Raw genomic sequence first — 27,879 nt, 5'->3', positions numbered from 1 at the left:
AACAAAGCTGGATAGAGAATGACTTTGTCGAGTTGAGAGCAGAAGGTTTCAGACGATCAAACTTCTCCTAGCTAAAGGAGGAAGTTTCAACCCATCTCAAAGAAGCTAAAAACTTTGAAAAATGATTTGATGAATGGCTAACTAGAATAATCAGTGTAAAGAAGTCTTTAAATGACCTGATGGAGCTGAAAAACATGGCACAAGAACTACGTGACAAATGGCACCAGCTTCAGTAGCCGATATGATCAAGTGGAAGAAAGGTTATCAGTGATTGAGGATCAAATGAATGAAATGAAGCAAGAAGAGAAGTTTAGAGAAAAAAGAGTAAAAAGAAACAAACAAAGCCTCCAAGAAATATAGGACTATGTGAAAACACCAAATCTACATCTGACTGGTGTACCTGAAAGTGACAGAGAGAATGGAACCAAGTTAGAAAACACTCTGCAGGATAACATCCAGGAGAACTTCCCCAACCTAGAAAGGCAGGCCAACATTCAAATTAAGGAAATATCAAAAATGCCACAAAGATACTCCTCAGGAAGAGCCACTCCAAGACACATAATTGTCAGATTCACCAAAGTTGAAATGAAGGAAAAAATGTTAAGGGCAGCCAGAGAGAAAGGTTGGGTTACACACAAAGGGAAGCCCATCAGACTAACAGCAGATCTCTCAGCAGAAACTCTCCAAGCCAGAAGAGAGTGGGGGCCAATATTCAACATTCTTAAAGAAAAGAATTTTCAACTCAGAATTTCATAGCCAACCAAACTAAGCTTCATAAGTGAAGGAGAAATAAAATCCTTTACAGACAAGCAAATGCTGAGAGATTTTGTCACCACCAGGCCTGCCCTACAAGAGCTCCTGAAGGAAGCACCAAACATGGAAAGGAACAACTGGTAACAGCCACTGCAAAAACATGCCAAATTGTAAAGACCATCGAAGCTAGGAAGAAACTGCATCAACTAACGAGCAAAATAACCAGCTAACATCATAATGACAGGATCAAATTCACACACAACAATATTAACCTTAAAAGTAAATGGGCTAAATGCTCCAGTTAAAAGACACAGACTGGCAAATTGGATAAAGAGTCAAGACCCATCAGTGTGCTGTATTCAGGAGACCCATCTCAGGTGCAGAGACACACATAGGCTCAAAATAAAGGGATGGAGAAACATCTACCAAGCAAATGGAAAACAAAAAAGGCAGGGGTTGCAATCCTAGTCTCTGATAAAACAGACTTTAAATCAACAAATATCAAAAGAGACAAAGAAGACCATTACATAATGGTAAAGGGATCAATTCAACAAGAAGAGCTAACTATCCTAAATATATATGCACCCAATACGGGAGTACCCAGATTCATAAAGCAAGTCCTTAGAGACCTGCAGAGAGACTTAGACTCACACACAACAATAATGGGAGATTTTAACACCCCACTGTCAATATCAGACAGATCAATGAGACAGAAAGTTAAAAAGGATATCCAGGAATTGAACTCAGCTCTGCACCAAGTGGACCTAATAGACATCTACAGAATTCTCCACCCTAAATCAACAGAATATACATTCTTCTCAGCACCACATTGCACTTATTCCAAAATTGACCACATACTTGGAAGTAAAGCACTCTTCAGCAAATGTGAAAGAACAGAAATCACAACAAACTCTCAGACCAGAGTGCAATCAAATTAGAATTCAGGATTAAGAAACTCACTCAAAACCACACAACTACATGGAAACTGAACAACCTGCTCCTGAATGACTACTGGGTACATAACGAAATGAAGGGAGAAATAAAGATGTTCTTTGAAACCAATGAGAACAAAGACACAACATACCAGAATCTCTGGGACACATTTAAAGCAGTGTGTACAGGGAAATTTATAGCACCAAATGCCCCCAAGAGAAAGCAGGAAAGATCTAAAATTTACACCCTAACATCACAATTAAAAGAACTAGAGAAGCAAGAGCAAACACATTGAAAAGCTAGCAGAAGGCAAGAAATAACTAAGATCAGAGCAGAACTGAAGGAGATAGAGACACAAAAAAACCCCTTCAAAAAAAATAAATGAATCCAGGAGCTGGTTTTTTGAAAAGATCAACAAAATTGATAGACTGCTAGCAAGACTAATAAAGAAGAAAAGAAAGAAGAATCAAATAGATGCAATAAAAAATGATAAAGGGGATATCACAACCAATCCCACAGAAATACAAACTACCATCAGAGAATACTATAAGCACCTCTATGCAAATAAACTAGAAAATCTAGAAGAAATGGATAAATTCCTGGACACATACACCCTCCTAAGACTAAACCAGGAAGAAATTGAATCCCTGAATAGACCAGTAACAGGCTCTGAAATTGAGGCAATAATTAATAGCTTACCAACCACAAAAAGTCCAGGACCAGATGGATTCACAGCTGAATTCTACCAGAGGTAAAAGGAGGAGCTGGTACCATTCCTTCTAAAACTATTCCAATCAATAGAAAAAGAGGGAATCCTCCCTAACTCATTTTATGAGGCCAGCATCATCCTGATACCAAAGCCTGGCAGAGACACAACAAAAAAAGAGAATTTTAGACCAATATCCCTGATGAACATCGATGTAAAAATCCTCAATAAAATACTGGCAAACCGAATCCAGCAGCACATTAAAAAGTTTATCCACCATGACCAAGTGGGCTTCATCCCTGGGATGCAAGGCTGGTTCAACACACGCAAATCAATGAACATAATCCAGCATATAAACAGAACCAAAGACAAAAACCACATGATTATCTCAATAGATGCAGAAAAGGCCTTTGACAAAATTCAACAGCCCTTCATGCTAAAAACTCTCAATAAATTCGGTATTGATTGGATGTATCTCAAAATAATAAGAGCTATTTGTGACAAACCCACAGCCAATATCATACTGAATGGGCAAAAACTGGAAGCATTCCCTTTGAAAACTGGCACAAGACAGGGATGCCCTCTCTCACCACTCCTATTCAACATAGTATTGGAAGTTCTGGCCAGGGCAATCAGGCAGGAGAAAGAAATAAAGGGTATTCAATCAGGAAAAGAGGAAGTCAAATTGTTCCTGTTTGCAGATGACATGATTGTATATTTAGAAAACCCCATTGTCTCAACCCAAAATCTCCTTAAGCTGATAAGTAACTTCAGCAAAGTCTCAGGATACAAAATCAATGTGCAAAAATCACAAGCATTCTTATACACCAATAACAGACAAACAGAGAACCAAATCATGAGTGAACTCCCATTCACAATTGCTTCAAAGAGGATAAAATACCTAGGAATCCATTTTACAAGGGATGTGAAGGACTTCTTCAAGGAGAACTACAAACTCAATGAAATAAAAGAGGACACAAACAAATGGAAGAACATTCCATGCTCATGGATAGAAAGAATCAATATCATGAAAATGGTCATACTGACCAAGGTAATTTATAGATTCAATGCCATCCCCATTAAGCTACCAATCACTTTCTTCACAGAATTGGAAAAAACTGCTTTAAAGTTCATATGGAACCACAAAAGAACCCACATTGCCAAGACAATCCTAAGCCAAAAGAACAAAGCTGGAGGCATCATGCTACCTGATTTCAAACTATACTGCAAGGCTACAGTAACCAAAACAGCATGGTACTGGTACCAAAACAGAGATACAGACCAATGTAACAGAACAGAGCCCTCAGAAATAATACCACACATCTACGACCATCTGATCTTTGACAAACCTGACAGAAACAAGAAATGGGGAAAGGATTCCCTATTTAATAAATGGTGCTGGGAAAACTGGCTAGTCATATGTAGAAAGCTGAAACTGGATCCCTTCCTTAAACCTTATACAAAAATTAATTCAAGATGAATTAAAGACTTAAATTTTAGACCTAAAACCATAAAAACTCTAGAACAAAACCTAGGCAATATCATTCAGGACATAGGCATGGGCAAGGACTTCATAACTAAAACACCAAAAGCAATGGCAACAAAAGCCAAAATTGACAAATGGGATCTAATGAAACTAAAGAGCTTCTGCACAGCAAAAGAAACTACCATCAGAGTGAACAGGCAACCTACAGAATGGGAGAAAAATTTTGCAATCTACTCATCTGACAAAGGGCTAATATCCAGAATCTACAAAGAACTCAAACAAATTTACAAGAAAAAAACAAACAATCCCATCAAAAAGTCGGCAAAGGATATGAATAGACACTTTTCAAAAGAAGACATTAATGCAGCCAACAGACACATGAAAAATGCTCATCATCACTGGCCATCAGAGAAATGCAAATCAAAACCACAATGAGATACCATCTCACACCAGTTAGAATGGCAATCATTAAAAAGTACAGAAACAACATATGCTGGAGAGGATGTGAAGAAATAGGAACACTTTTACACCAGTGCTGGGAATGTAAGCTAGTTCAACCATTGTGGAAGACAGGGTGGCGATTCCTCAAGGTTGTAGAACTAGAAATACCATTTGACCCAGCCATCCCATTACTGGGTATATACCCAAAGGATTATAAATCATACTGCTATAAAGACACATGCACACATATGTTTATTGCAGCACTATTCCCAATAGCAAAGACTTGGAACCAACCCAAATGTCCATCAATGATAGACTGGATTAAGAAAATGTGGCACATACACACCACAAAATACTATGCAGCCATAAAAAAGGATGAGTTCATGTCCTTTGTAGGGACGTGGATGAAGCTGGAACCCATCATTCTCAGCAAACTGTCACAAGGACAAAAAACCAAACACTGCATGTTCTCACTCATAGGTGGGAATTGAACAATGAGAACACTTGGACATAGGAAGGGGAACATCACATACCGGGGCCTGTTGTGGGGTGGGGGAAGAGAGGAGGGGGGAGGGATAGCATTAGGAGATATACCTAATGTAAATAACGAGTTAATGAGTGCAGCACACCAACATGGCACATATATACATATGTAACAAACCTGCATGTTGTACACAATGTACCCTAGAACTCAAAGTATAATAATAAAAAAAAATTAAAGACTAGAGAGTTAAGACTTACTCAACACAACCAGTTAATTGTTACAGACCCAAAACCCATGTTTCCTACCACTTAATTTAGTAATCTTCCATTTAAAGGTATTTTCTTATTACATTTCTATATTGATATCCTTAACATTTTTGCTATCAAAATCCTTAATCTCATTGCCCTCATCAAGAGTTCTGTCCTCTTAACTAGGGGTCTTGATTTCCGTTTTGTTGGGAAGGCTGAAGATGCACATTATCTAAAAAACCTCATATTCTTCTTCACATCAAATCCTTTTTTTTTTTTTTTTTTTTTTTTTTTTTTTGAGATGGAGTTTCACTCTTGTTGCTCAGGCTACAGTGCAGTGGCACGATCTCGGCTCACTGCAACCTCTGCCTCCCAGGTTCAAGTGATTCTCCTGCCTCAGCCTCCTCAGTAGCTGGGATTACAGGCACGCCCCACCATGCCCAGATAATTTTGCATTTTTAATAGAGATGGAGTTTCACCATGTTGGCCAGGCTGGTCTCACACTCCTGACCACAGGTGATCCACCTGCCTCAGCCTCCCAAAGTGCTGGGATTACAGGCATGAGCCACCACACCTGGCCCCACATCAAATCATTTCTAATCATCATATATTCTAGTCTTTCTCAAAATATTTCTGCATCTTCATCTATAAATTCCTCTTCTCTTCTGACCTAGACAAATGGATATTCTCCTCCATTCTCAAATTACAACTCTAATACCACCCCTATTCCCTCCCATTTTAGATCACAATGCCTCTCATATCCTTCAAGACCTAGTGTATTAATTCCATTCTCTGTCTTTTATAACTTCTCTAACAGTTCTCTCCCTCAAAGTTTCCCTTTGGGTACAGGGAAGCTTACAATATCTGTCCCTCCATCCCTGGACCTTATCAAGCTACTGACTTCACTACACATATACTCCCTCTCACTATATACACACACCTCTCATTGTTCTCAGTATTCCCACACACACTCACCATACACACTATCAGAGTGCACACACACTGCACACACTGAACATATACCCCTCTTACTACACAAATACTATTTTACTGAGGCTATTCTCTAAGTCCTCAAAAATCTTGGCTTTCTAAAACAAATGGCCTTTTTGAGTTCATCCAGAAAGACCTCTATGCAGCATCTGACACTGCTGCCATTTTTCTCCTTCAATATACCTCCACACAACTTTTTTCATTAGCTTTTTTAAATGCCCTCACATCCTCATTCTCTTCTCTTTTCCTCTCACAACTTTTTCATGGGGTTTCTCAACCCCATGTGCTTTTTTCCCACCATTCTCTTTTTTCCTCAGCACTCTCATCCACTCCTATAGCCCTCATCATCTCCATATACAGATGGTTCTCATATCTCATTCTGCTTTCCAGCCTGATTCCTCTTTTAAGCTCCAGGTCTCCTTTTCCAACAACAATTTGCAACCTAAAATCTGTAACTGATGTGTTTTCTTGAAAATTCAGATGAAAATTATGAAAAGGACTCAGGATAGCACTTTAAAAATTGTTGAAACAGAAGAAAAGTAATTCTTACCTAGCCAAAACAATTCCCCCCCACCAAAAAAAGAACAAAAACTGGAGGGAAAAAAAATGGGCAAAGAACAAGCACTTTGCCAAGAAAAAAAGGTACTTTCGACAAACATATTTTGAAAATGGTAAACCTCAGAATAATGTCAATTGAAGGACATTTTGTTAAGGTACATAAAAATCCTTAAAATAGCTCAGTTTTTATAGCTAAGAATTTAACAAGTAAAAATAGAGTTAAGTCAAGATTTAGAGTAACAGAATTACATGCCTGCATTGGGGCATTCCATGTGCCCCATAAATGTGTACACTTGATATGTACCCACAAAAATTAAAAATTAAAAAAAGATTTAGTGTAATAGATGTTTGAAAAGTTATTTATAATAGCAAAAATAGTAAGAAGAACCTAAAAATCTTAATACAGAATGGTTAAACATATTGTGATAGTGCTATATCATAGAATAATATAAAACCCCAAAACAGTTTCAAGGAATATTAAGAGGATATGTAAAAATATCTAACATAGAATGTTAAGAAAAAAATAGCAGAATAAAAAGTTCTGGCTGGGCGCGGTGGCTCAAGCCTGTAATCCCAGCACTTTGGGAGGCCGAGACGGGCGGATCACAAGGTCAGGAGATCGAGACCATCCTGGCTAACACGGTGAAACCCCGTCTCTACTAAAAAATACAAAAAACTAGCCGGGCGAGGTGGCGGGCGCCTGTGGTCCCAGCTACTCCGGAGGCTGAGGCAGGAGAATGGCGTAAACCCAGGAGGCAGAGCTTGCAGTGAGCTGAGATCCGGCCACTGCACTCCAGCCTGGGCGACAGAGCCAGACTCAGTCTCAAAAAAAAAAAAAAAAAAAGAAAAAAGAAAAAAAAAAAAAAAAAGTTCTGCACGTATTTTGATTCCAATTTTGTGAAAAAACAAAAAAAAAGAGAAAATGAAAATATATATTAAAATGTTCATGATTATCTTCTATATGGTAGGATTCCTTATTAATCCTACATACATTTTCTAAATTATCTACAATTGTAAAATAGGAGAAAAGTCAATAAAAGTGCTACATTACATAAAGCAGGAGAGAAAAAAATTAGAAATACTCGAAAAAAATCTTTAAATTATCAAAATTTTAATCACATATATTACAGTTTAAATCAAAATCTACACTGAGTACTTGAAGAGATTACCTATTATACCGTCATTTAGTTGAGTTCATTTGAACCAATCTAATGATAACCCCTAATTAGTGACAACTTATACTTGCTTTTTTTTTTTTAACAATGCACGTACTTATAAAAGAGCTCCACCAAGTGGTGACATAAATCATCTTGGAACTATCAGAAAATTACTACTATGCATGCTATCATAACTAACACAAATTTAAGTTGCAGTTTCAAAAGTTAAAAATAATGTTCTATCTAGCTTGTACTTTGTGAAATACGAAAGATTAAAATAAGTCATAAGAAACATGTGCTTTTGTGCTCTATCTCAGGGTCAAAAGATACATCCTTACATATAGTTCATGAGACTGTAATAAGTCAGTAGCAGTAGGGTTACATTAAATGAAATATGAAGGTATTACAGAGAAATAGGGGGAAGAGCTGCCTTTATCTTTTACTACTAGATTTCCTACTTACCTAGGTGATACGTAGGAACAAAAGGAATAACATGCTAAGATGTCAGAAAATTTCACCTATATAATATGAGCTTACAGTAGTCTACTGTTAAGGACATTCTTGGATGTGCACAGAAGTAAAAGGCAAGAGTGGCAAAGCCAAGAAGAAGAAAGTAAAAACTGACCTTACCTGTACTCAATCACATTTTTGAAACAACATGTAGGAGTGAACACCATGTGAATCAGTCACCCAGTTATACAATGCCTTCGTGGGTAAGAAAGTTGATTCTATTCCCAGAAAAACATGTACCTGGCAAATTCAGATTTACCTGGCCATTTGCCCAAAAGTTGAGCACCTGGGACTCCCTCCTTTAAGAACTCTTACAGATCATGCAGTATATGGTCAGAAAAATAAAAATAAATTTGAAAAACTCCTATGGAACTCAGTTCATAAACCTATGTAAGCTCTTAACTGAACTGTGACTGACTTGCTTGCTTGCTCATTTGTCCCTATCTCAACTACTAATATGTAAGCATCCTGAAGGAAGAAAAATTGTATCTAATTCACTACTGTACCCCAAGAGCCTTGTAGTGTCCAGCACTAACACTAACATAGTTCTAAAAAGGAAAAAATAAAAATAATTTTTTTAAAAAGCTGTGGCAGTAGCTACAGAGTGACTTTTTCTCTCTTTGTTTTTTTTTTCTTTTTTTTCTCCAATATGCTCAGAGAAACAAGCAGAAACTGAACCACCAAAGTGTAAGTTAAGACTGTTAGTTCCACTATAGTTTCTTCAGCTCCCATTCACACATTGATAGCAAACTGGTAAGTACCAATAAGCGTAACACACACACACACACACAAAAAGAATGACATTACAGACCTCATTTTCTGAACAGATGATATATAACCTACCTAGAACTAAGTTTCTGGTCAAGTTCTCTGCTTAGATTATTGAGCTCAAAGCCCAAAAATTCTCCATCCAAGAAGGTATAACCATATAGGAAAGAAAACTGCCACCATACTCAAAGGGCTACTAATTGGCTTTTCTGCAAAATAGCTACAAAACTGATGTCTACTACTCTTGGAAACAAGGTTGAAAACCATTGAGTAAGGAGATTAATTCCTACAACTCAGATCCAATTACATGGATCAACAATATCAACTCCTTTTACCAAATATCACATGTGCTGTTTCAAAAAAGGAAATCACCAACAAACAAATGAGGTGACATTTTTTTCCAGCTTTATGGAGGTACAATTGACAAATGAAAAAGTTTATATTTAAGGTGTTCAATGTGATATTTTGATATATCTATACAATAAGAAGTGATTACATTGGTCATTCCATATCCATGGTTTCACTTTCCAGTTTCAGTTTCCCATGGTCAACCATGGTTTGAAAATAGATGAGCAGAGTACCTATTTTGAGAGAAACAGACTACTTTCACATAATTTTTATTACAGTATCTTGTCATAATTGTTCTATTTTCTTAGTTATTGTTACTAATCTCTTACTGTGGCTAATTTACAAATTAAACTTTAATACAGGTATATATGTTCAGGATAGGAAAAAACATAGTATATATAGGGTTCAGTACTATCTGTGGATTCAAGCATCTACTGAGGGTCTTGGAACATCCTCTGAGGATAAGGGGGGACTACTGTACTACAGTTAAGCTAATTAACATATCTATCACTTCGCATAGTCACCATTTTGTCTGTGTGTATGTGGTAAAGATACTTAAGATTTCTCTCAGTGAATTTCAAGAATACAAAACATTATTATTAACTATAATCAACCATGCTGTAAATTAAGTGTCCAGAACTACTACTTTTTTTGTTGTTTTTGAGACAGGGTCTCACTCTGTCACCCAGACTGGATTGCTGTGGCACAATAATAATCACTGCAGCCTCAACCTCCTGGGTGCTCAAGCACTCCTCCTACCTCAGAGTCCCAAATAGCTGGGACTACAAGTACATGTCACCACCTGCAATTTTTTTTTTTAATTTTTGGTAGAGATGGGGATCTCCCCATGTTGCCCAAGTTGGTCTCTAACTCTGGCCTCAAGCAATCCTCCTACCTTGGTCTCCAAACATGCTGGGATTATAGGTGTGAGCTGCCACATCTAACCCTTATTCATTTCATAACTGAAAGTTTGTACCCTTTGACAAACATCTCCACATTCTCCCCAGGCCCCCCACCCCTGCTAACCAACTTTTTACTGTTTGTATTTGACTTTTGAAAGATTCTACATGTAAATGAGATCATGCAGTATTTGTCTTTCTGTGTCTGACTAATACAACATAATGTCCTTTGGGTTCATCCATGTTGCAAATGGCAGGATTACCTACCTTTTTTAAGGCTAAATAAAATTCCATTATATATAACAGATAGTCCTTGACTTACAAAGGTTCAATTTGCAATTTTTCAACTTTACAATGGGTTTGTCATGATCTTAATGCAATTTTAACAAGATTTTTTGACATACAATGGGTTTATCAGTATATAACCCAATCATTAGTTTATCTATTCATCAAATGACAGACACTTAGGTTGTTTCCATATCTTTGCAACTGTGAATAATGCTGCAATGAACGTGGGAGTGTAGGTATCTCGTCAACATACTGACTTCATTTCCTGTGGATATATACCAAAAGGTAGGATTGCTGAATCATGTGGCAGTTTGAGTTTTAATTTTTTGAGGAGCTTCCATACTGTTTTCCATAAAAGATGTACCAATTTACATTACCACTAACACTGAACAATAGTTCGCTTTTCTCCACATCCTCTCTAACATCTGTTATCTTCCGACTTTTTGAATAATAGCTATGAGTCCTCAGAGTCCTGAGGTGGTGCAGGGTATCACATGGTGAGAGAATTGAGCATGCTAAGATATTAGCTCGGGATAAAGCCACTGATGCCACTCTCATGAAAACCAATGAATCCATGAATAGATTAATCCATTCATAAAGGCAGAGACCTCAGGACTCAATCACCTCTTAAAGTCCCCATCTTTAATACAACCATATTGGGAATTAAGTTTCAACATGAGTTTTAGAGGTGAAAAACATACAAACTGTAGCAGATGTCTTTTATTTCTTTTTCTTGCCTAATATTTCTGGCTAGATTTCCAGTACTATGTTGAATGCAAGTGGCAAAGTGAGTATCCTTGTCTTGATGCTGATCTTAGAGGAAAAGATTTTAGGTTTCCCCATTGAGTATAATGTTAGCTGTGGGCTTATCACATATAACCTTTATTGTGCTGAGGTACATTCCTTTTATACGTAACTTGTTCAGAGTTTTCATCATGAAAGAATGTTAAATTTTGTCAAATTCTTTTTCTGAATCTATTAAGATGATCAATAATTTGTCCTTCATTCTGAAGTGGTATATTATATTTATAGATTTGCATATGTTGAACCATCCTTGCATCCCAGAGATAAATCCCATTTCATCATGATGTATGATCCCTTTAATGTGCTGTTGCTAATATTTTGTTGATGATTTTTGCACATATGTTCATCAGGGATATTGACCTATAATTTTCTTTTCTTGTGATATCCTTGCCTGACTTTGGTATTAAGGCAATGCTAGCCTTGTTAAATGAGTTTGGAAGTGTTTCCTCCTATTCAAATTTTTGAAAAAGTTTGAGGATTGGTATTCTTCTTCAAATGTCTGGTAGAATTCACTAGTGAAGCCATCAGGTCCTGAAGCTTTTCTCTATTGGTAGATTTTGGATTACTGATTCAGTCTCCTTATTTGTTACTGATCATTCAGGTTTTCTATTTCTTCATAATTCAGTATTAGCTGGTAGTATGTGGCAAAAAATATGTCTCCTTTAGGCCATCCAATTTGTTAGTACATAATTTGTTCACAGTAGTCTCAAGATTCTTTGTATTTCTGTGGTATCAGTCATAATGTCTCCTCTTTCATTCCTGATTTTATTTATTTAAATCTTCTTTTTTTCTTATTCTAGCTAAAAGTTTATCGATTTTGTTTATCTTTTCAAAAAAACAACTCTTCATTTTCTTGCTCTTTTCTATGTTTTTCAACTCTTTCATTTATTTCTGCTGTGATCTTTCTTATCCCCTTCCTTCTATTAACTTTGGGCTTATTTATTATTTTTCTAGCTAGTTCCTAGAGATGTAAAGTTAGGTTACTTATCTGAAGTCCTACTGTTTCCTTCATGTTGGTGTTTATCACTACAAAATCTCCTGTTAGAACTGTTTTGCTGCATTCCACAAATCTTGATGTGCTGTTTCCATTTTCATTTGTATCATATATATATTTTTTTAATTTCCATTTTGATTTCTTATTTGACTACTAGTTGTTCAGGAACATGTTTAGTTTTCACATATTTGTGTATTTCCCAGTTTTCCTGTTATTTTTGCTTTCTAGTTTTACGCCATTGTGGTCAGAAAAGATGTTCGATATTATCTCAATCTTCTTAAATATATTAATACTTGTTTTATGGCCTAACATATGATTGATCCTGGAGAATGTTCCATGTATGCTCAAGTATAAAGGCATTCTTTCCATGGTAGTTGTCAAAATTGGTGTTTCTGAAGGACAGTGCTACTATTCCACCATCTTGCTGACATCAGCTGTCTAACCATTCTTATTCTACACCATGCTAAAAATTCTCTTAAACTGAAATTTCCATTTTGGGGAATATGTCCTGAGGAGGTACCAAGACAATAGAGGAAAGAAAGGGTCTTTCCAAAAGAGCAATGAGTTGGCATTGGAATAAGAGAATTCCAAGTTGAAAGAGAACTGAAAGAGATCATTAACCATTAAGTCTCGTGGTCTGGGAGTTTCTAGGGTTCCAAGTCATATAACGATAATCTGGCAAGTTTTCCAATACTTTTAAAAACCTATATGTTTACTTTCAACAAAGCTACAATAACTAAAATAGCAAATACTTTACCTTCGCTAAAATTCAGCGCAGTATAGTAACACAATTTACATGATGCTGATAAAAAGCACTAGTTGGTAGCTTTGTATATCTTGAATAAAACTAGGGAAAATAATTACTTAATAAACAAAGTTTGGTAGACAGTTTCCAAAACACAGATTCAATGTGGGCAAAAACTGATAATGGGTACCTGATGATTTTCAAGTACACTGTAATTCTGAATCAATCTGTCTTTAAAAATAGTTTTTAGAATTTGAGAATGCAATATCAAGATGCATATAAACGAGGTAAATTTAAAAAGGAACATAAATAGGAAAGTTTATTTTATATTCTTTGATAAAATAATTTACTCCAAAACTCTGCTAAATATCTAGGTCTCATAAACTCGATTAAATGTTTATAGTTGAATACATAAGAGACAGAAATAACTACCAGTCTGAACATCAATAATTATGACTATCAGGCCTTTAAAATTATAATGTACATAAATAAGGAAAATTATAATGTAAATAAATAAGGAAAAAATACTTCACTGACATTATAGCCATCTATTTCAAGACTACATCTGTTAGATCTATATTATATTTGTACAGAATGTAGAGATATTTAAAGCACAGGAAAACAATTAGTTTTATTAAATTGAGACTTAAGATATCCTAACTCACCTGGAGCCTATAATAATCTCCACAACGATTTGAATCCTATGAGAGAGGTGTTACAGCAGTGTTTGATGTATCCTTCTTGTATCTACTTCTGACAGAAAGGACAAGAGTTAGGGCTTGACTCTTAACTGTTGGGAGCTGGGGGTGGGGAAAGTTAAAAGAAATACCTTGTAGCTATTTTCTATATCTAATTATTTATATCCCAACTTGTATTAGAAAGATTTCTAAAATCTTAAAAAAACAAGGCGGCGGGGAAAATGGCTGACTAGAAGGCGGGAGAGGAGAAGCCCGAAAAGTCGCAACGAGCTGGAGCTGCCGGAGTAGTGGAGAGGAAAGTTCCAGTCGCAGCGCTGAGAAGCGATCAGCTGAAGAAGAAGCTGCAGACCTCCAACAAAGCCTGCAAAGATCTCCAACTTTGGATTTGCCATAGGTAGTCAGACGACAAAGAAAACATCACCCATATCCATCAAACTTGGATCAAGTAACCCTAAAGAAACTATTCCAACTCTTGCTCCAAAAACTCTTTCGGTAGCAGCAGCTTTTAATGAAGATGAAGAGAGTGAACCAGAGGAAAGGCCTCCAGAAGCAAAGATGAGGATGAAGAATATTGGAAAGGATACATCAACATCAGCTGGACTAAACTCCTTCAATAAAGGAAAGCATGGGTTTTCTGATAACCAGAAGCTATGGGAGCGAAATATAAAATCTCATCTTGGAAATGTCCATGACCAAGACAATTAAATGATGTTTTGAAATTGGGGTGTGGGGTAGGTATAAAGTTAAAAGCAACAGTTTCCTTTTTTTAAGAATGGTGTAAGACTATCTTTGGAGCCCCTTTTTTTTTCTTTTTCATCTTTTTGAAAGATTGAGTGGTATACTAATAAATGAGAGTTTGAAATTAGAGGTAATTTATGTTTAATATACAGATTTCAAGCCATTTGCTAATTTGGTAGTTTTGTGTAATTAGTTTCCCAAGTTTACAGGTAATAAAGAAATCAGAAATGGTACCTTTTTAAGAATTGCCTATTTTTTTAGACACAACTATTAGCACATTAAGAGGGAAGCAAAAATTTATTGTCCATTTAAAGCTGCAAGCAGTTACTCTCTTAACTCCCTTATTACCTAAACTTGTCTGGCTCCCAGGAACAGCCTTATAGAGAGAGGGAGTATTGTATTGGGAGGAAGATGTTACTGAACTATTCACTGAAAGTAAATTTAGATAAAATTAAAATACAGCTTTTTTCTTTATGGGTATTTGTTTTCTTTCAAGTCATCACAAACTAGGTATTGCATTGCTATCAGTGGATACAGACGCTTAGCTCTTAAAATAATTTTTTATATGTAAACTGTTGAATATTTGAAATAGCCCACTTCATCTTAATGGGTCTTATGTATCTTCATTAGTCTTCAAAGAAAAATCATTTGCTACCAACGTAAATCAGTATTTTGAATGTGCTTCTCTTGTTTTTTGTTTATTAGCTAGGTCCTGTAAGCATTTCCACCAGAACTTGAGGCAAATCATAAGAAAGCTGTTTCTTTTAAAATACAAACCACCACCAAAACTTTAAATGTACACATTGCTTAAGTATTTGGTTGCTTTTCTTTTTTAAAAGGTATAAACACCAAAAAAAAAAAAAAAAAAAAAATTAACATTGTATGAAGATGGAAAACAAGAAGATTCACTTTCTGTAACTTTGTCTAAGGATTTAAATTACTAACTTGTGAAATGCAATTTGAATTGAACTTAACTACTGGCTTTCTTACTAGTAAAATTATATGGTTTATTTTAAATGTATATATATTGACCTCTCAAAAAGCACATTTTAGATACTGAAATAGAAGGAAAGAAAATGCATCTTCCAACATTTTTTGGAGTCTCACCACACATACTTTGTTAATTTGCGGGGGGGTTTTTTCATATTTTTGTATTGTATATGAACTTTTTTTCTAATGTGACAAACACATCTTTAAAAGCACAGCCACAGACCAAAAAAAAAAAAAAAAAAAAAAAAAAAAAAAACATACAGTATAAAAATTTCCTTGAAAACTCCTACTACAACATTGTATTTGAAGGCAGCTTCAGACTGTTTTATTGGTGGTAACTGCTCGCTGAGCTCTTTTAGTCGATAATAACTCAGAGAAGCAGCCTGTGTATATTCCTAACACTTTGTTCACTAGTATTTAAGTTTAGAATAAGCCCCAGGTAAAACAATGGAAATGTATATAGAACTCTTAGTTCTTATATGATTTAATTATATCAAGATACATGAATTTAACTCACTTTAATGTAGGCAAACTATCCATTTTTGTCCATTTTCCTGTTTGTTAAAATAACATACCTCTTCTCATATTCTTTTCTTGACCCAAATGAAATATCAACCTAAGGTCAAGCTAGGAGAGAGAAACGACTGAGATGAATGTCTTTACGAAAATGCCAATAAATATGTCAAACTCAAAAACAAACAAACAAAAGACCAAAAAATCCAAAATAAGTGGGTAAAGAAAGTCAGCAATTTTTTTTTTTAATCCATTGAGATACGGAGGGAAAAAAAAGAAATTGGGCATTTTTATGGAAGACAGTTTTGGATACTGTTTGCTAAATGCCTACTAAGCACCAAACACTATTCTAACTACTAGAAATATATATCAGTGAACAAAACAAAATTCCTGCTTCCTGGAGCAGAGGGAAAAAGATAGTAACCAGAAAGCAGTATAAATAGGTAAACCATATACTGTGCCAGAAAAAGAATAGAGTGCAATGGATAGAGAAGTTCAGGGAGAAGTAGGAGCAGGTTACATTATTAAGCAGAGTGGTCACCACAGGCCTCTTTGGTAAGGTGAGATTTGAGCAGAGACTATTGTATGAGCAAAGACTTCATTCTACGAGCAAATTTAAAATTTTTAAATGTGAATACCTTCTGACCTAGCAGTTCTACTTCTAGGAATCTACACTATAAAAGTACTCTCATTTGTGCATGAAAATGCATATATAAGGATAATTCACCACAACGGTTTGTAGTATCACACATTCAAAAACAAACTAAATGTCTCTCAACAATGAAATTCATAAATAAATTATGATATACCCAAAAATAAAAAATATATCCACTAAAAGGATTAAGCTAAATACAGAGGGAGATGTGCTCTTCAAGATATATTGCCAAATGAAAAAAGCAAGATATAGAATAATGCAAAACTAGAAACTTTTACTAGTTGCCTCTGAAGAGAAGTGGGTGACTTAGGGATAGGAATAAGAGACTTTTTACTGTTTATACTTTTCTTTCTTTTGAATCTTGAACCATGTGAATCCAATGCCTATTCCAAAATTACTGACGATGACTTGTTAAAAGGTGTAGATAAGTAAGACTTCAATTGGGTAAAATTAAAATCCTTGTGTATATGCTAGAGGAAGGAAAAACTGGAGGGACAAAGTAAGCAAAAACTATCAGTGGTCATTTCTATGGCTATAACTAGGAATAGAAAGAGAGAAATGTTTTTCAGGGACATGGATGGACCTGGAGGCCATTATCCTTAGCAAACTAACGCAGGAACAGAAAACCAAATGCTGCATGTTCTCACTTATAAGTAGGAGTTAGATAATGAGAACACATGGACACACAGAGGAGAACAACACACACTGGGACCTATCAGAGGGGGGAGGGTGGGAGAGGACACGGATTAGGACAAACAACTAGTAGGTATTAGACTTCATTCCTGGGCAATGAAATAATCTGTACAACAAACCTCCATGATATAAGATTACCTATGTAACAAAACTGCACATGTACCCCTGAACTTAAAAGTTAAAAAAAAAAAAAAAATCCCATGCAATGAGATACTACTCAGTAATGAGAATAAATAAATTGTTGATGCATATGCCAACATGAATGAAGTTCCAAATAATTATGTTAAAATAGGAAAAAAAAAAAAAAAAAGTTCAACCTCTTGTGACAATGTAAATTAGTAGAGCCACTATAGAAGAATAGTATGGAGGTTCATCAAAAAAATAAGAATAAAACTACCATATGATATAGCAATCCACTACTGGGTATATAAACCAACAGAAATAAAATCAGCATATCAAAGAGATATCTGCATTCCCATGTTGAATGCAGCATTTTTCCCAACAGCCAAGACATGGAATTAACCTGAATGCCCATTAATGGATGCATGGATAAAGAAAATGTGGTACATATAAACAACAGAATGTTATTCAGCCATAAAATAGAATGAAATGCTGTCATTTGGAACCAGAGAACATCATGTTAGTGAAATAAGCCAGGCACAGAAGGACAAATACCACAGGTTCTCACTTATATGCAAGAGCTTAAAAAAAAATTGAACTCATGGAGACAGAGTAGAATGATGATTACCAGAAGCTGTGAAGGGTAGTGGGGATGGGAGGATAAAAGAGGAGCTGGTTAATGGGTACAAAAAGACAGTTATATAGAAGGAACAAGATCTAGTGCTCTATGGAAACACTATATAGTCACCATACAGTGACTATAGTTAACAATAATTTATTGTACATTTCAAAATAACTAAAAGATTAGAATTGGAATGCTCCTAACACAAATAAATGATAAAAGCTTAAAGTGATGGATACTCCAACTACCATGATTTGATCATTACACATTATACGCTTGTATCAAAATATCACATATACCCCGTAAATATGTACACCTATTATGCCTCCATAATAATTAAATATAAAAAATTGTAAAGTAAAAAAAGAGAGCAACAGAGACCCACTCTTTATTACTATAAAGTGTGATTTATGTTAAAACAAGTCTATTTATTTACTTATTATTGTGAAAGTAAAATATAGAAAGGTAAAAAAAAAATGACAAGAAAAATGTTAGTATCCCCCAAAATGCATGCTATCATGAAAGCTGGCAGTTAAAACAGTAACAAACAATTATAAGATTCATAGTATATATAAGGTTAAATTAAATTAATTAGTTAGCTTCTCAAAAAAAGCTTAATGGGTCTTGAACCAAAGATTTCTTCCATGGTTCCTCATGAAGAAGAAAACGCACTGCAGTAAATAATATTGGCCAAGAGTGAAAACTTTTATGAAGTCAAAGCCTTTAAGAACAAGCAATTCTAAAAATAGGCAGTACAATTATATATAAGATATATCTGGCTATTTCATGATGAAAGTTCATGATGATGAACTTTAATAGAGTTATCCAATACACACATTAAGTATAAACATTAGATAGTGAAAAAATAGGGAAAAATTCTTTGATTAAAATATTTTAGAGAATAGAGAAATTGAGAAAAATCAATAAAACCAGAAAAAAACTTTAAATCACCAACATTGAGAAACTTTTAGTTAGACTAACCAAGACAAAAGAGAGAAGGCTAAAATCAGGAATGAAATAAAAAAATTACTACCAACCTTACAGAAATAAAAAGGATTATAATGGCAATGCCATGAACAATAATTTGCCAATGAACTAGATAACTTAGATGAGGTAGACAAATTCCTAGAAAAATAAACTAAAACAACCGATTCAAAAAGAAACTGACAAACTGAATAAACCTGTAACAAGTAAAATGACTGAATTAGTAATTTCGAAACTTTCCACAGAGAAAAGTCCAGGCCCAGATGGCATCACTGATGAATTCTACCAAATACTTAAAGAAGAATTAATATCTATTCTTCACAAACTGCCCCATCAAAACAGAAGAGGAGGGAACACTTCCCAGTCCATTCTGTGAAAGGCCAGTATTATCTTGATACTAAAATCAGACAAAGACATCACAAGGAAAAAAACTAAAGACCAAAATTTCTTATAAATACACATATAGAAATCCTCAAAAAAAAATGAGCAAACCAAATCTAGCAACATATCAAAAGGATTATACATTGTGACCAAGTGGGACTTATTCCACAGATGCAATGTTGGTTTAACACCTGAAAATCAACTAATATACTACACCATTTCAATAAAGAACAAAAACTACATTATTATATCAATAGAAGCAGAAAAATCATTTGACAAAATCCAACACCCTTTCATAACAAAACACTCAACACCCTATAAATAAAAAATTCTTCAGCTGATGAAAGGCATCTACAAAAACCCCACAGCTAACATCTACTTAATGGTGAAAAACTGGATGGTCTCCCACTAAGATCCAGGAAAAGACGACCATGTCCTTCTCATCATTCTATTCAACATTCTATTGGAGATTTTAGACAAAGCAATTAGTCAAGAAAAAGAAATAAAAGGTATCCAGATTTTAAAAAAAGAAGTAAAACTATCTCTATTTGCAAATGACATTATTTTACATATAGAAAATCCTAAGGAATTCACTAAGAAACTATTGAAGCTAATAAACTAGTTCACCAAGTTTTCAGAGTACAAAATCAACATACAAAAATCACCTGTATTTCTATATACAGCTAAGTAATATGGAAACAACCTATGTGTCTGTCAACAGTCAAGTGGATAAACAAAATGTAATATATATAAACAATGGACTATTATTCAGTCATAAAAAGAAAGGTGATCCTGTCACTTGCCATAACACAGGTGGACATGGAGGCCATTACGCTAAATGAAATAAGCAGACACAGAAAGAAAATTATTGCATGATCTCATTTACATGTGGAATCTAAAAATAGGGGGTGTCACCAAAAACAAATGCAACAAAAACAAAACTAAGTAAATGGGACTTAAACTAAAAAGTTTCTGCATAGCAAAAGAAATAATTAACAGAGTAAACACACAACCCACACAATGGGAGAAAAATATTTACAAACTGTACATCCAACAAAGGATCCAGAATCTACAAGAAACTCAAGAAAATCAGCAAGGAGAAAACAAATAATCCCGTTAAAAAGTGGACAAACTAGGTGAATGGATTGGTTTTTTTGTTTTTGCTTTTGCAACACAGTTTCACTCCTGTCGTCCAGGCTGGAGTGCAATGGCGCAATCTTGGCTCACTGCAACCTCCGCCTCCTGGGTTCATGTCATTCTCCTGCCTTAGTCTAGAGAGTAGCTGGGATTACAGGCGCATGCCACTACGCCCAGCTAATTTTTGAATTTTTAGTAGACACAGAGTTTCACCATATTAGCCAGGCTGGTCTCGAACTCTTGACCTCAGGTGATCCACCCGCCTTGGCTTCCGAAAGTGCTAGGATTACAGACGTGAGCCACCGCGCCCGGCCGAACGGACATTTTTCAAAAGAAGATACACAAATGGCCAACAAACACGAAAAATACTCAACATCACCAATCACAAGGGAAATACCAATTAAAACCATAATGAGATACCACCTTATCACAGTCAGAATTAGCCTTATTAAAAAGTCAAAAAAGGGTGCGGGGCGGCGGCAGCGGCGCGCGCGGAGGCGGGGCCCGGGCGGAGGGCCTTGCGCCTCGTCACAGCGCGGGGGGTTGAGATGGACATGGAGGCCATTATGCTAAATGAAATAAGCAGACATGGAAAGAAAATTATTGCATGATCTCATTTATATGTGGAACATAAAAAAGGGGGTGTCACCAAAAGCAAATGCAACAAAAACAAAACTAAGTAAATGGGCCAGCCCGGGAGACCCCGGCCCGCCGCCTCACCGCTGGAGGACGAAAGCGCAGGCAGGGTCCCGGCGGCGCGTGGCAGGGGGCCGGGCCGAGTCAAAAGTCTATTTAAAAAGCGGTTAGAGGATGCCTCGGAGTGATAAAGACCTGATCCCTGGGGCGTTTGGGGACACTGGCTGCAGTTTCATCACAGTCGATCTGGACGCAAAGAGAATTTCAAGAGCTTGTTGGTCAGGTCAAGAATAAATCTATGCGTGATGTCGTCCTGATCCTGGGTTTATAGTCGTCGTCCTTTTTAAACTGCAAAGAAGCATTTGCAGGCTTTATCTCATGGGCACCGCTTGCCAACCTTTTTTTTAATTTCTATTTTTTATTTTTTATTTTTTTCAGACGGAGTCTCGCTCTGTCACCCAGGCAGGAGAACGGTGGCGCGATCTCGGCTCACTGCAAGCTCCACCTCCCGGCTTCAAGCGATTCTCCAGCCTCAGCCTCACGAGGAGCTGGGACTACAGGCTCACACCACCACGCCGGCTAATTTTTGTATTATTAGTAGAGACGGGTTTTCACTGTGTTGGCCAGGCTGGTCTCAAACTCCTGACCTCGCGATCCGCCCGCCTCGGCCTCCCAAAGTGCTGATTACAGGCGTGAGCCACTGCACCCAGCCGCCAACCTTTTGAGGACATGAAGCTGGCAGAAAAATAAAGCGTCGTCCCTCTGCGCGTCCCTCCTCGTCTGCTAGAACGTTTCTCAGGAATGCTCCTCCAGGGATTGCTCCCCAGTCCTAATGGGAGGCCTTTGGCCCACCACGGAGCTTTAGGTTCCCTGGGTGCTTCTCGGAGGCTGACGAGGGCATGGAGAACGTGTCGGTGAGCGCACTGGTGCAGCACGCTGCAGCGCAACGGGGCTGCTCGGGGCACCAGCAGTGAGCGCGCTGCACTGAGAGGCCACAGGGCAGACGCCAAGCCAGCTGCCAAGCCCACCGTGCACAAGGAGTAGCCCGTATTGCCTGCCTGTGGTCTTGTTGCTGACTTTGACCCCACGGGGGAGGAGGAAACTGCAGCCTTTGGCCCGTTGGTGCTAGATTAAGACAATGACGATTCCATGGACCGGAACATTGGGGAAGCCATCCAGGAGTACCTGAAGGCAAAGAGTGGAGCCGCACAGGCAGGGGCTGGCAGGGGCGAATCAGGCGCAGCCCAGCCTTCCAGGGCCACAGGCAGTGGCAGTAGATGTAAGCCAGAACCATCTCACGGCAGTGCCCCGACTTCCGTATGTCCCCCTGAAACTTGTACCTGGCTCAGGTGGTGGCCCTGGCAGCCCGGTGAGATCCAGTGAGGACTAGGGTTCCGCCTCCCCCGGCAGCGCGAGCAGCAACCACTCCTTTGAGCAGAGCATTAAGGCGAAAATAGAATAGTTTCTGAATGAGAAGAGACAGCATGCGAACCAAAAATGTGAGGGGTCAATAGATAAAAAACCAGACCCAAACGAAAATTCGACCAAGTCACTCTTGAAATCCCACCAAGAGTCAGCGGCAAAGGTGGCGCATCGGCAGGGTCTGATGGGCGCCCATAAGGAGTTCGCCTTTTGCAGACCTCCCGGGTTAGCAAAGGCGAACGTGCAGCCCTGAAGCCTCAAGTCCAAGATCACGACCAAGCAGGAGAACAAGGGCAGCCCAAACCCCTTGCCGCCCTTCAGAAGCACCACAGAATAAAAGTGGGGTCAAGAGGAGCGCCGGTGCCCTGAGAAGGGGAAAGCGAGTCATGAGCTCGGCACAGGCGCCCGAAGCGTCCGACTCCAGCAGCAACGACTGCACTAAGGAGGCCATCCAGGTGTACTAGCTGCAGAAAACACGCAAGGAGGCCAACGGGGACCTGCCCCAGAGGGCCCAGCTCCGGGAGGAGAGAGGACGCCTGACCCTTCCGCACTACAGCACAAGCAGCGCCACAAAAAGTGCCTTGCGCGAGACCCACAGAAAAACACCCAGCTAGAGGAAGCCAGTGGCCACCAAGGCCACAGACCCCTGCCCGGGACGCCTGGACGCTGAGCATTCCCCACAAGCTCCCGAAGAAAACCAAAGCTCCGCCTCCAGCGAGCCCGGCTTCCAGGAGCGAGTTTGTAGAACGGTCCTCGTGCCAGGCAGACATGTCCGCTGAAGTGACGTGCGCGGAAGCAATCCTGGGCATTTCCAAGACTAGCCTGCCAGACCCGTGTAAGGCAGCAACAGGTCCCTGTCTGCAAGCCCACTCTTCTACTCCCCGAACGTGCCTTCCCACTCTGACGGCGACAGTAGCTCCGTGGACAGCGACGACAGCATCAATCAGGAAATCCAGACGTTTTGAACCTCAAGGCACATTTGGGGAGTTTGCTGACCAGAGGTGAGAGCTGCTCGCAGGCTGCCCAGGGCCCACTTTCACCGCCTGGCCCCAACAGCCAGACCAGTGGCCCCAAGGCCCCTCTCTCTAAAACACCGGACCCACCTCTGAGCTGCAAAAGGAAACGTAGAGGCGGCGGCCACGCCGTGAGGCCATCCACGCCCAAGAAAACGCGGGAGGTGGTGAAAGATGGTGGCCAGGATGCCGACCACAGCCAGGTGTGAGCCGAGCCGGGCCATGAGAGGCGGGACCTGCCCATCCAGGGCAAAGCCAACAAGGTCCTGGGAGGGGAGGGCGCAGCCAGGGGTCCCGGCGACACTCGCATGACGCAGGGCCAGGGTAAGACAGATGAAGCGAGGCGTCTGGACGACAAGGAGAGCTCCAAAGACAAGAGCAGCTCCCTGGACAGTGACGAGGACCTGGACACGGCCATCAGGGACTTAAGGTCCAAGTGAAAGCTCAAGAAGCGTTGCAAGGAGCCCAGGGCTGCGTGCAGGAAGAAGGTCAGGTTCAGCACTGCCCAGACGCACTTCCTGGAGCAGCTGGGCGGGCTCTGGAGAGACTGGAAAGACCGAAGCCCGCCAGTGCTTAATAGCTGACTCTCCAAGTCCACGAGAGACAGCGGCGAGGGCCCAGGGAAGAAACCTCCCAGTGTCTGTGACAGTATGGCAGAGAGGAAGAAGCAGGAGGGCGCCAGGAGCCAGGACACGGCCCCAGCCTTCCGAGTGAGGGGACCCGCCTCTGCCTCCACCTCTGAAGGGAATCCATTCCCCAGGGAATGCCAGGGTCCGGCTCCCAGCCCCGGCTCGCTGTCTCACGACAGCAGTTCAGTGGACAGTGACGATAGCATCGAACTGTAGATTAGTAAGTTTTTGGCGGAAAAGGCCAAGGAGTCTGAGCAGTTAAGAAGTTCAGGCAGAGGGCCCTGCTGCTTTCGGGACTGGGGGCTCATTCAGGCCAGACTTGCTGGGCAGGAAGGAGCCGGCCCCACCGCCTGGCGTATGCACGCGGAGCCAGAGGGACAGGGGGTCCTACAGCCAGCAGAAGGGCCGTGAGGTGCAGAAAGCGCTGGAGCACAGGGCGCAGCCGGCCTGTTCAGCCAGGGCGGGCAGGGGCTCCCCGCTGCTCCGGCCCAAGGGGATCTAGCACCACCGAGGAGCACCACTGGCAGTGTCTCCGCCAAGGGGCTCTCAGAGAGCAGGAGAAATGTTTACATTCAGAAAGACCAGAGCTCACAAAGGGCCGAGAATGCTGCCAAAAGTGCTTTTGGTCAGCTGCCCAGCAGTGCCACAGCGGGCACCGAGGCAAGAGGTGCTGGGGGGACCTTTCACTTGGGCTGCGGGAGCCGGGGCTTCCTCACCCCCAGCCAGGAAGCTGAGGGACTCTGGATCCCAGATCGACGACACCCTGCCCTGGAGCGACTTCACCCTCCGGAGCCTATGGGCTGCGCTCTGAAGGTAGAGATGCGGAGTAGAGGCGGGGCGTCGGGAGCGGAAAAACCAAGGGTTCCGAGGGCCCCGCCCGGGGCCTGCCCAGCCTACCTCTTGCGGGCTTCTCCCCGTGCGGTCCACCCAGCTCTTCCATTTTGGAAAGGGTGTCTCCCGGGGGTGCAGGCAGGCCGGCCTCTTCAGCCCCCACATGAGGCTGCCTCTGCAGGGCGCGTCCTTCTCGGCCTTCAGGGAGGCCCAGGCCGAGCCCAGCCTGGGAGGGGAGGAACTCGGGCTCAGAGGAAAGTATTTTAGACCTGAGGTATTGACGAAGGGTCACCGATAGGGACGACCAGGACCAGGACGCCTTGGACGGGGACGCCTTGGGCAGTGACTTCAGCGACACTCCGCGCACGGAGGGCAGTGGCAGCAGCTCAGCAATGAAGGTCTAAGCCCTCGAGTTGTGGGTTCGTGTCCCGGTTTCCGTGCATTTGTGGAAAGGGGCATATCTGTGCGTGTATCCGTGTGTATGTGTGACGGTTCTGTGGTTGCAGGGAGGGGAAACAGGAGTCCCTTATACATAGCCCTGTACAGACGTACACCAACATGAAACAATGCTTTTATTTAACAGATGTGTCCTGGTAAATATGATTTTTGTAGCTATCTGTAAATTATTTAAAGTGAGGTAAAAAATATTTTTAGAAAATACTGTTGTTCAGTTTTGTAGGGTGTTTCTAACTGCTGTTTTCTGTGTTCTGCATACAAGACTTAGATTAGAAAACATTTGGTTCTTATCATCGCAGCCAAGTTCACAGACTCTGATGTTTTTTGGTTGTTTGCTGGTGACAATGTCCATCGGTGACAGCAGTGGTAGCCTGAGGAAGGCCAAGCTACCCTCCCCGGGAATCTCTCAGATGCCCGAAGGTATCTGTCGGGAAGCTCGCGGGACAGCATTTTTTATACAGAGGACATCCCTGCCCCCTTGCCGCCCCCTGGTCCTTGGAGGCCAGAGCACATTTGAAAACTGCAGTCACAGCCGTCCCCTGAAAAACGATTTGAAGCACAATGGCCAGCAAGCACGTGAGGGCTCCCTGTTGCATGTGAAATCCCCCGCGGATGTCAGTAGCAGCTGCTCTGCAGCTCAGCCCTGGGCCTGGGTGGATTCATGTCCAATCTTTTTCAATTACTAGATGATTCTAATGTCTAAATAAACCCCTTTTTGTATGGAAAATAAAAAAAAAAAAATAGATGTTGGTGAGGATGCAGTGAAAAGGGAATGCTTATACACTGTTGGTGGAAATGTAAATTAGCACAACCTCTATGGAAAATAGTATGGGGATTTCTCAAAGAACTAGAAGCAGCAACCATTCGATCCAGCAATCCCACTACTGGGTATCTACCCCAAATAAAAGAAGTCATAATATCAAAAAGAGACCTCCACTTGTTTACTGCAGCATCATAATTCACAACTGCAAAAGTATGGAATCAACCTAAGTTCCCATCAACTGATTAGTGGATAAAGAAAGTGTGGTATATATCTCAACAAACTAGGCATTGAAGGAACATACTTCAAAATAAGAAGAGCCATCTATGACAAATCCACAGCCAACATCATACTTAAGAGGCAAAAGTTGAAAGTGTTCCCCTTGAAAGGCAAAACAAAACAAGGATGCTCTCTCACCACTCCTATTCAACATAGTATTGGAAGTCCTAGCCACAACAATCAGACAAGAGAAGGAAATAAAGAGCATCCAAATAGGAAAAAAGGAAATCAAACTATTCCTGTTTGCAGATGATGATTCTATACCTAGAAAAATCCCATAGTCTCTGCTCAAAAGTTCCCTCAGCTGATAAGCAAAGTTTCAGGATATAAAATCAATGTACAAAAATCACTAGCATTCCTATGCACCAACACCACCCAAGCTGAGAGCCAAATCAAGAATGCAACCCATTCACAATAGCCACAATAAAGAATAAAATATCTAGGAATACAGCTAACTAGGGAGGTGAAAACTCTCTACAAGAAACACTGCTCAAATACATCAGAGATGACACGAACAAATAGAAAAACATTCCATACTCATGGATAAGAAGAATCGATATCATTAAAATGGCCACACTGCCTAAAGCAATTTACAGATTCAATGCTGTTCCTATCAGACTACCAATGACATTCTTCACAGAATTAGGAAAAAGAAAAAAAAAATTTTTTTAAATTCATATGGAACCAAAAAAAAGCCTGAATGTCCAAGGCAATCCTACACAAAAAGAACAAAGCTAGAGGCATCACATTACCCAATTTCATCCTTTTAAAAGATGTAGTACAAAGGATACGAACTAGCAAATACATAGGACAAACAAGTCCAGAAATCTAATGTACAATATGAGGACTATAATAAATAAAATGGTATTGTATTAGAGATTTTTGTTAAATACATAGATTTTAGCTCCTTTTTTTTTTTTTTTTTTTTTTTTGCCAAGGCTGGAGTGCAGTGGCGCGACTTCAGCTCACTGCAACCTCCGCCTCCCGGGTTCAGGTGATTCTCCTGCCTCAGCCTCCACAGTAGCTGGGACTACAGGTGCCACCACCACACCCGGCTAATTTTTTGTATTTTTAGTAGAGACAGGATTTCACCATGTTGGTCAGGCTGGTCTCAAACTCCTGACCTCAAGTGATCCACCCACCTCGGCTTCCCAAAGTGCTGAGATTATAGGCATGAGCCTCCACGCCTGACTGATTTTAGCTGCTCTTA

General features: G+C 39.7%; 1 protein-coding gene, 1 long non-coding RNA gene and 1 pseudogene across 6 annotated transcripts in view; 2 read left to right on the top strand and 1 right to left on the bottom strand.

Moving 5' to 3' along the window:
* RB1 (RB transcriptional corepressor 1) overlaps window positions 1-27,879 on the bottom strand; it is a 175,798-nt gene that overhangs the window by 137,461 nt on the left and 10,458 nt on the right. Inside the window, exon 1 of one of the 5 annotated variants that reach the window (XM_077973610.1) lies at window positions 23,805-25,618. In XM_077973610.1, the coding sequence (XP_077829736.1) occupies window positions 23,805-23,855 (51 nt within the window). In that variant the 5' untranslated portion in view covers window positions 23,856-25,618. 5 annotated transcript variants of the gene reach the window in all.
* LOC114673414 (PEST proteolytic signal-containing nuclear protein pseudogene) lies at window positions 14,032-14,675 on the top strand (annotated as a pseudogene).
* LOC144336330 (uncharacterized) lies at window positions 23,505-25,832 on the top strand. The gene is made up of 2 exons (XR_013407985.1): window positions 23,505-25,156; window positions 25,473-25,832. It is a non-coding gene; the product is annotated as an uncharacterized LOC144336330 (long non-coding RNA).

Source organism: Macaca mulatta, chromosome 17 (genome assembly GCF_049350105.2).
Source record: "Macaca mulatta isolate MMU2019108-1 chromosome 17, T2T-MMU8v2.0, whole genome shotgun sequence".
In the NCBI taxonomy this organism is placed as follows: Eukaryota; Metazoa; Chordata; class Mammalia; order Primates; family Cercopithecidae; genus Macaca; species Macaca mulatta.
This window is presented reverse-complemented; position numbering and strand designations above follow the sequence as displayed.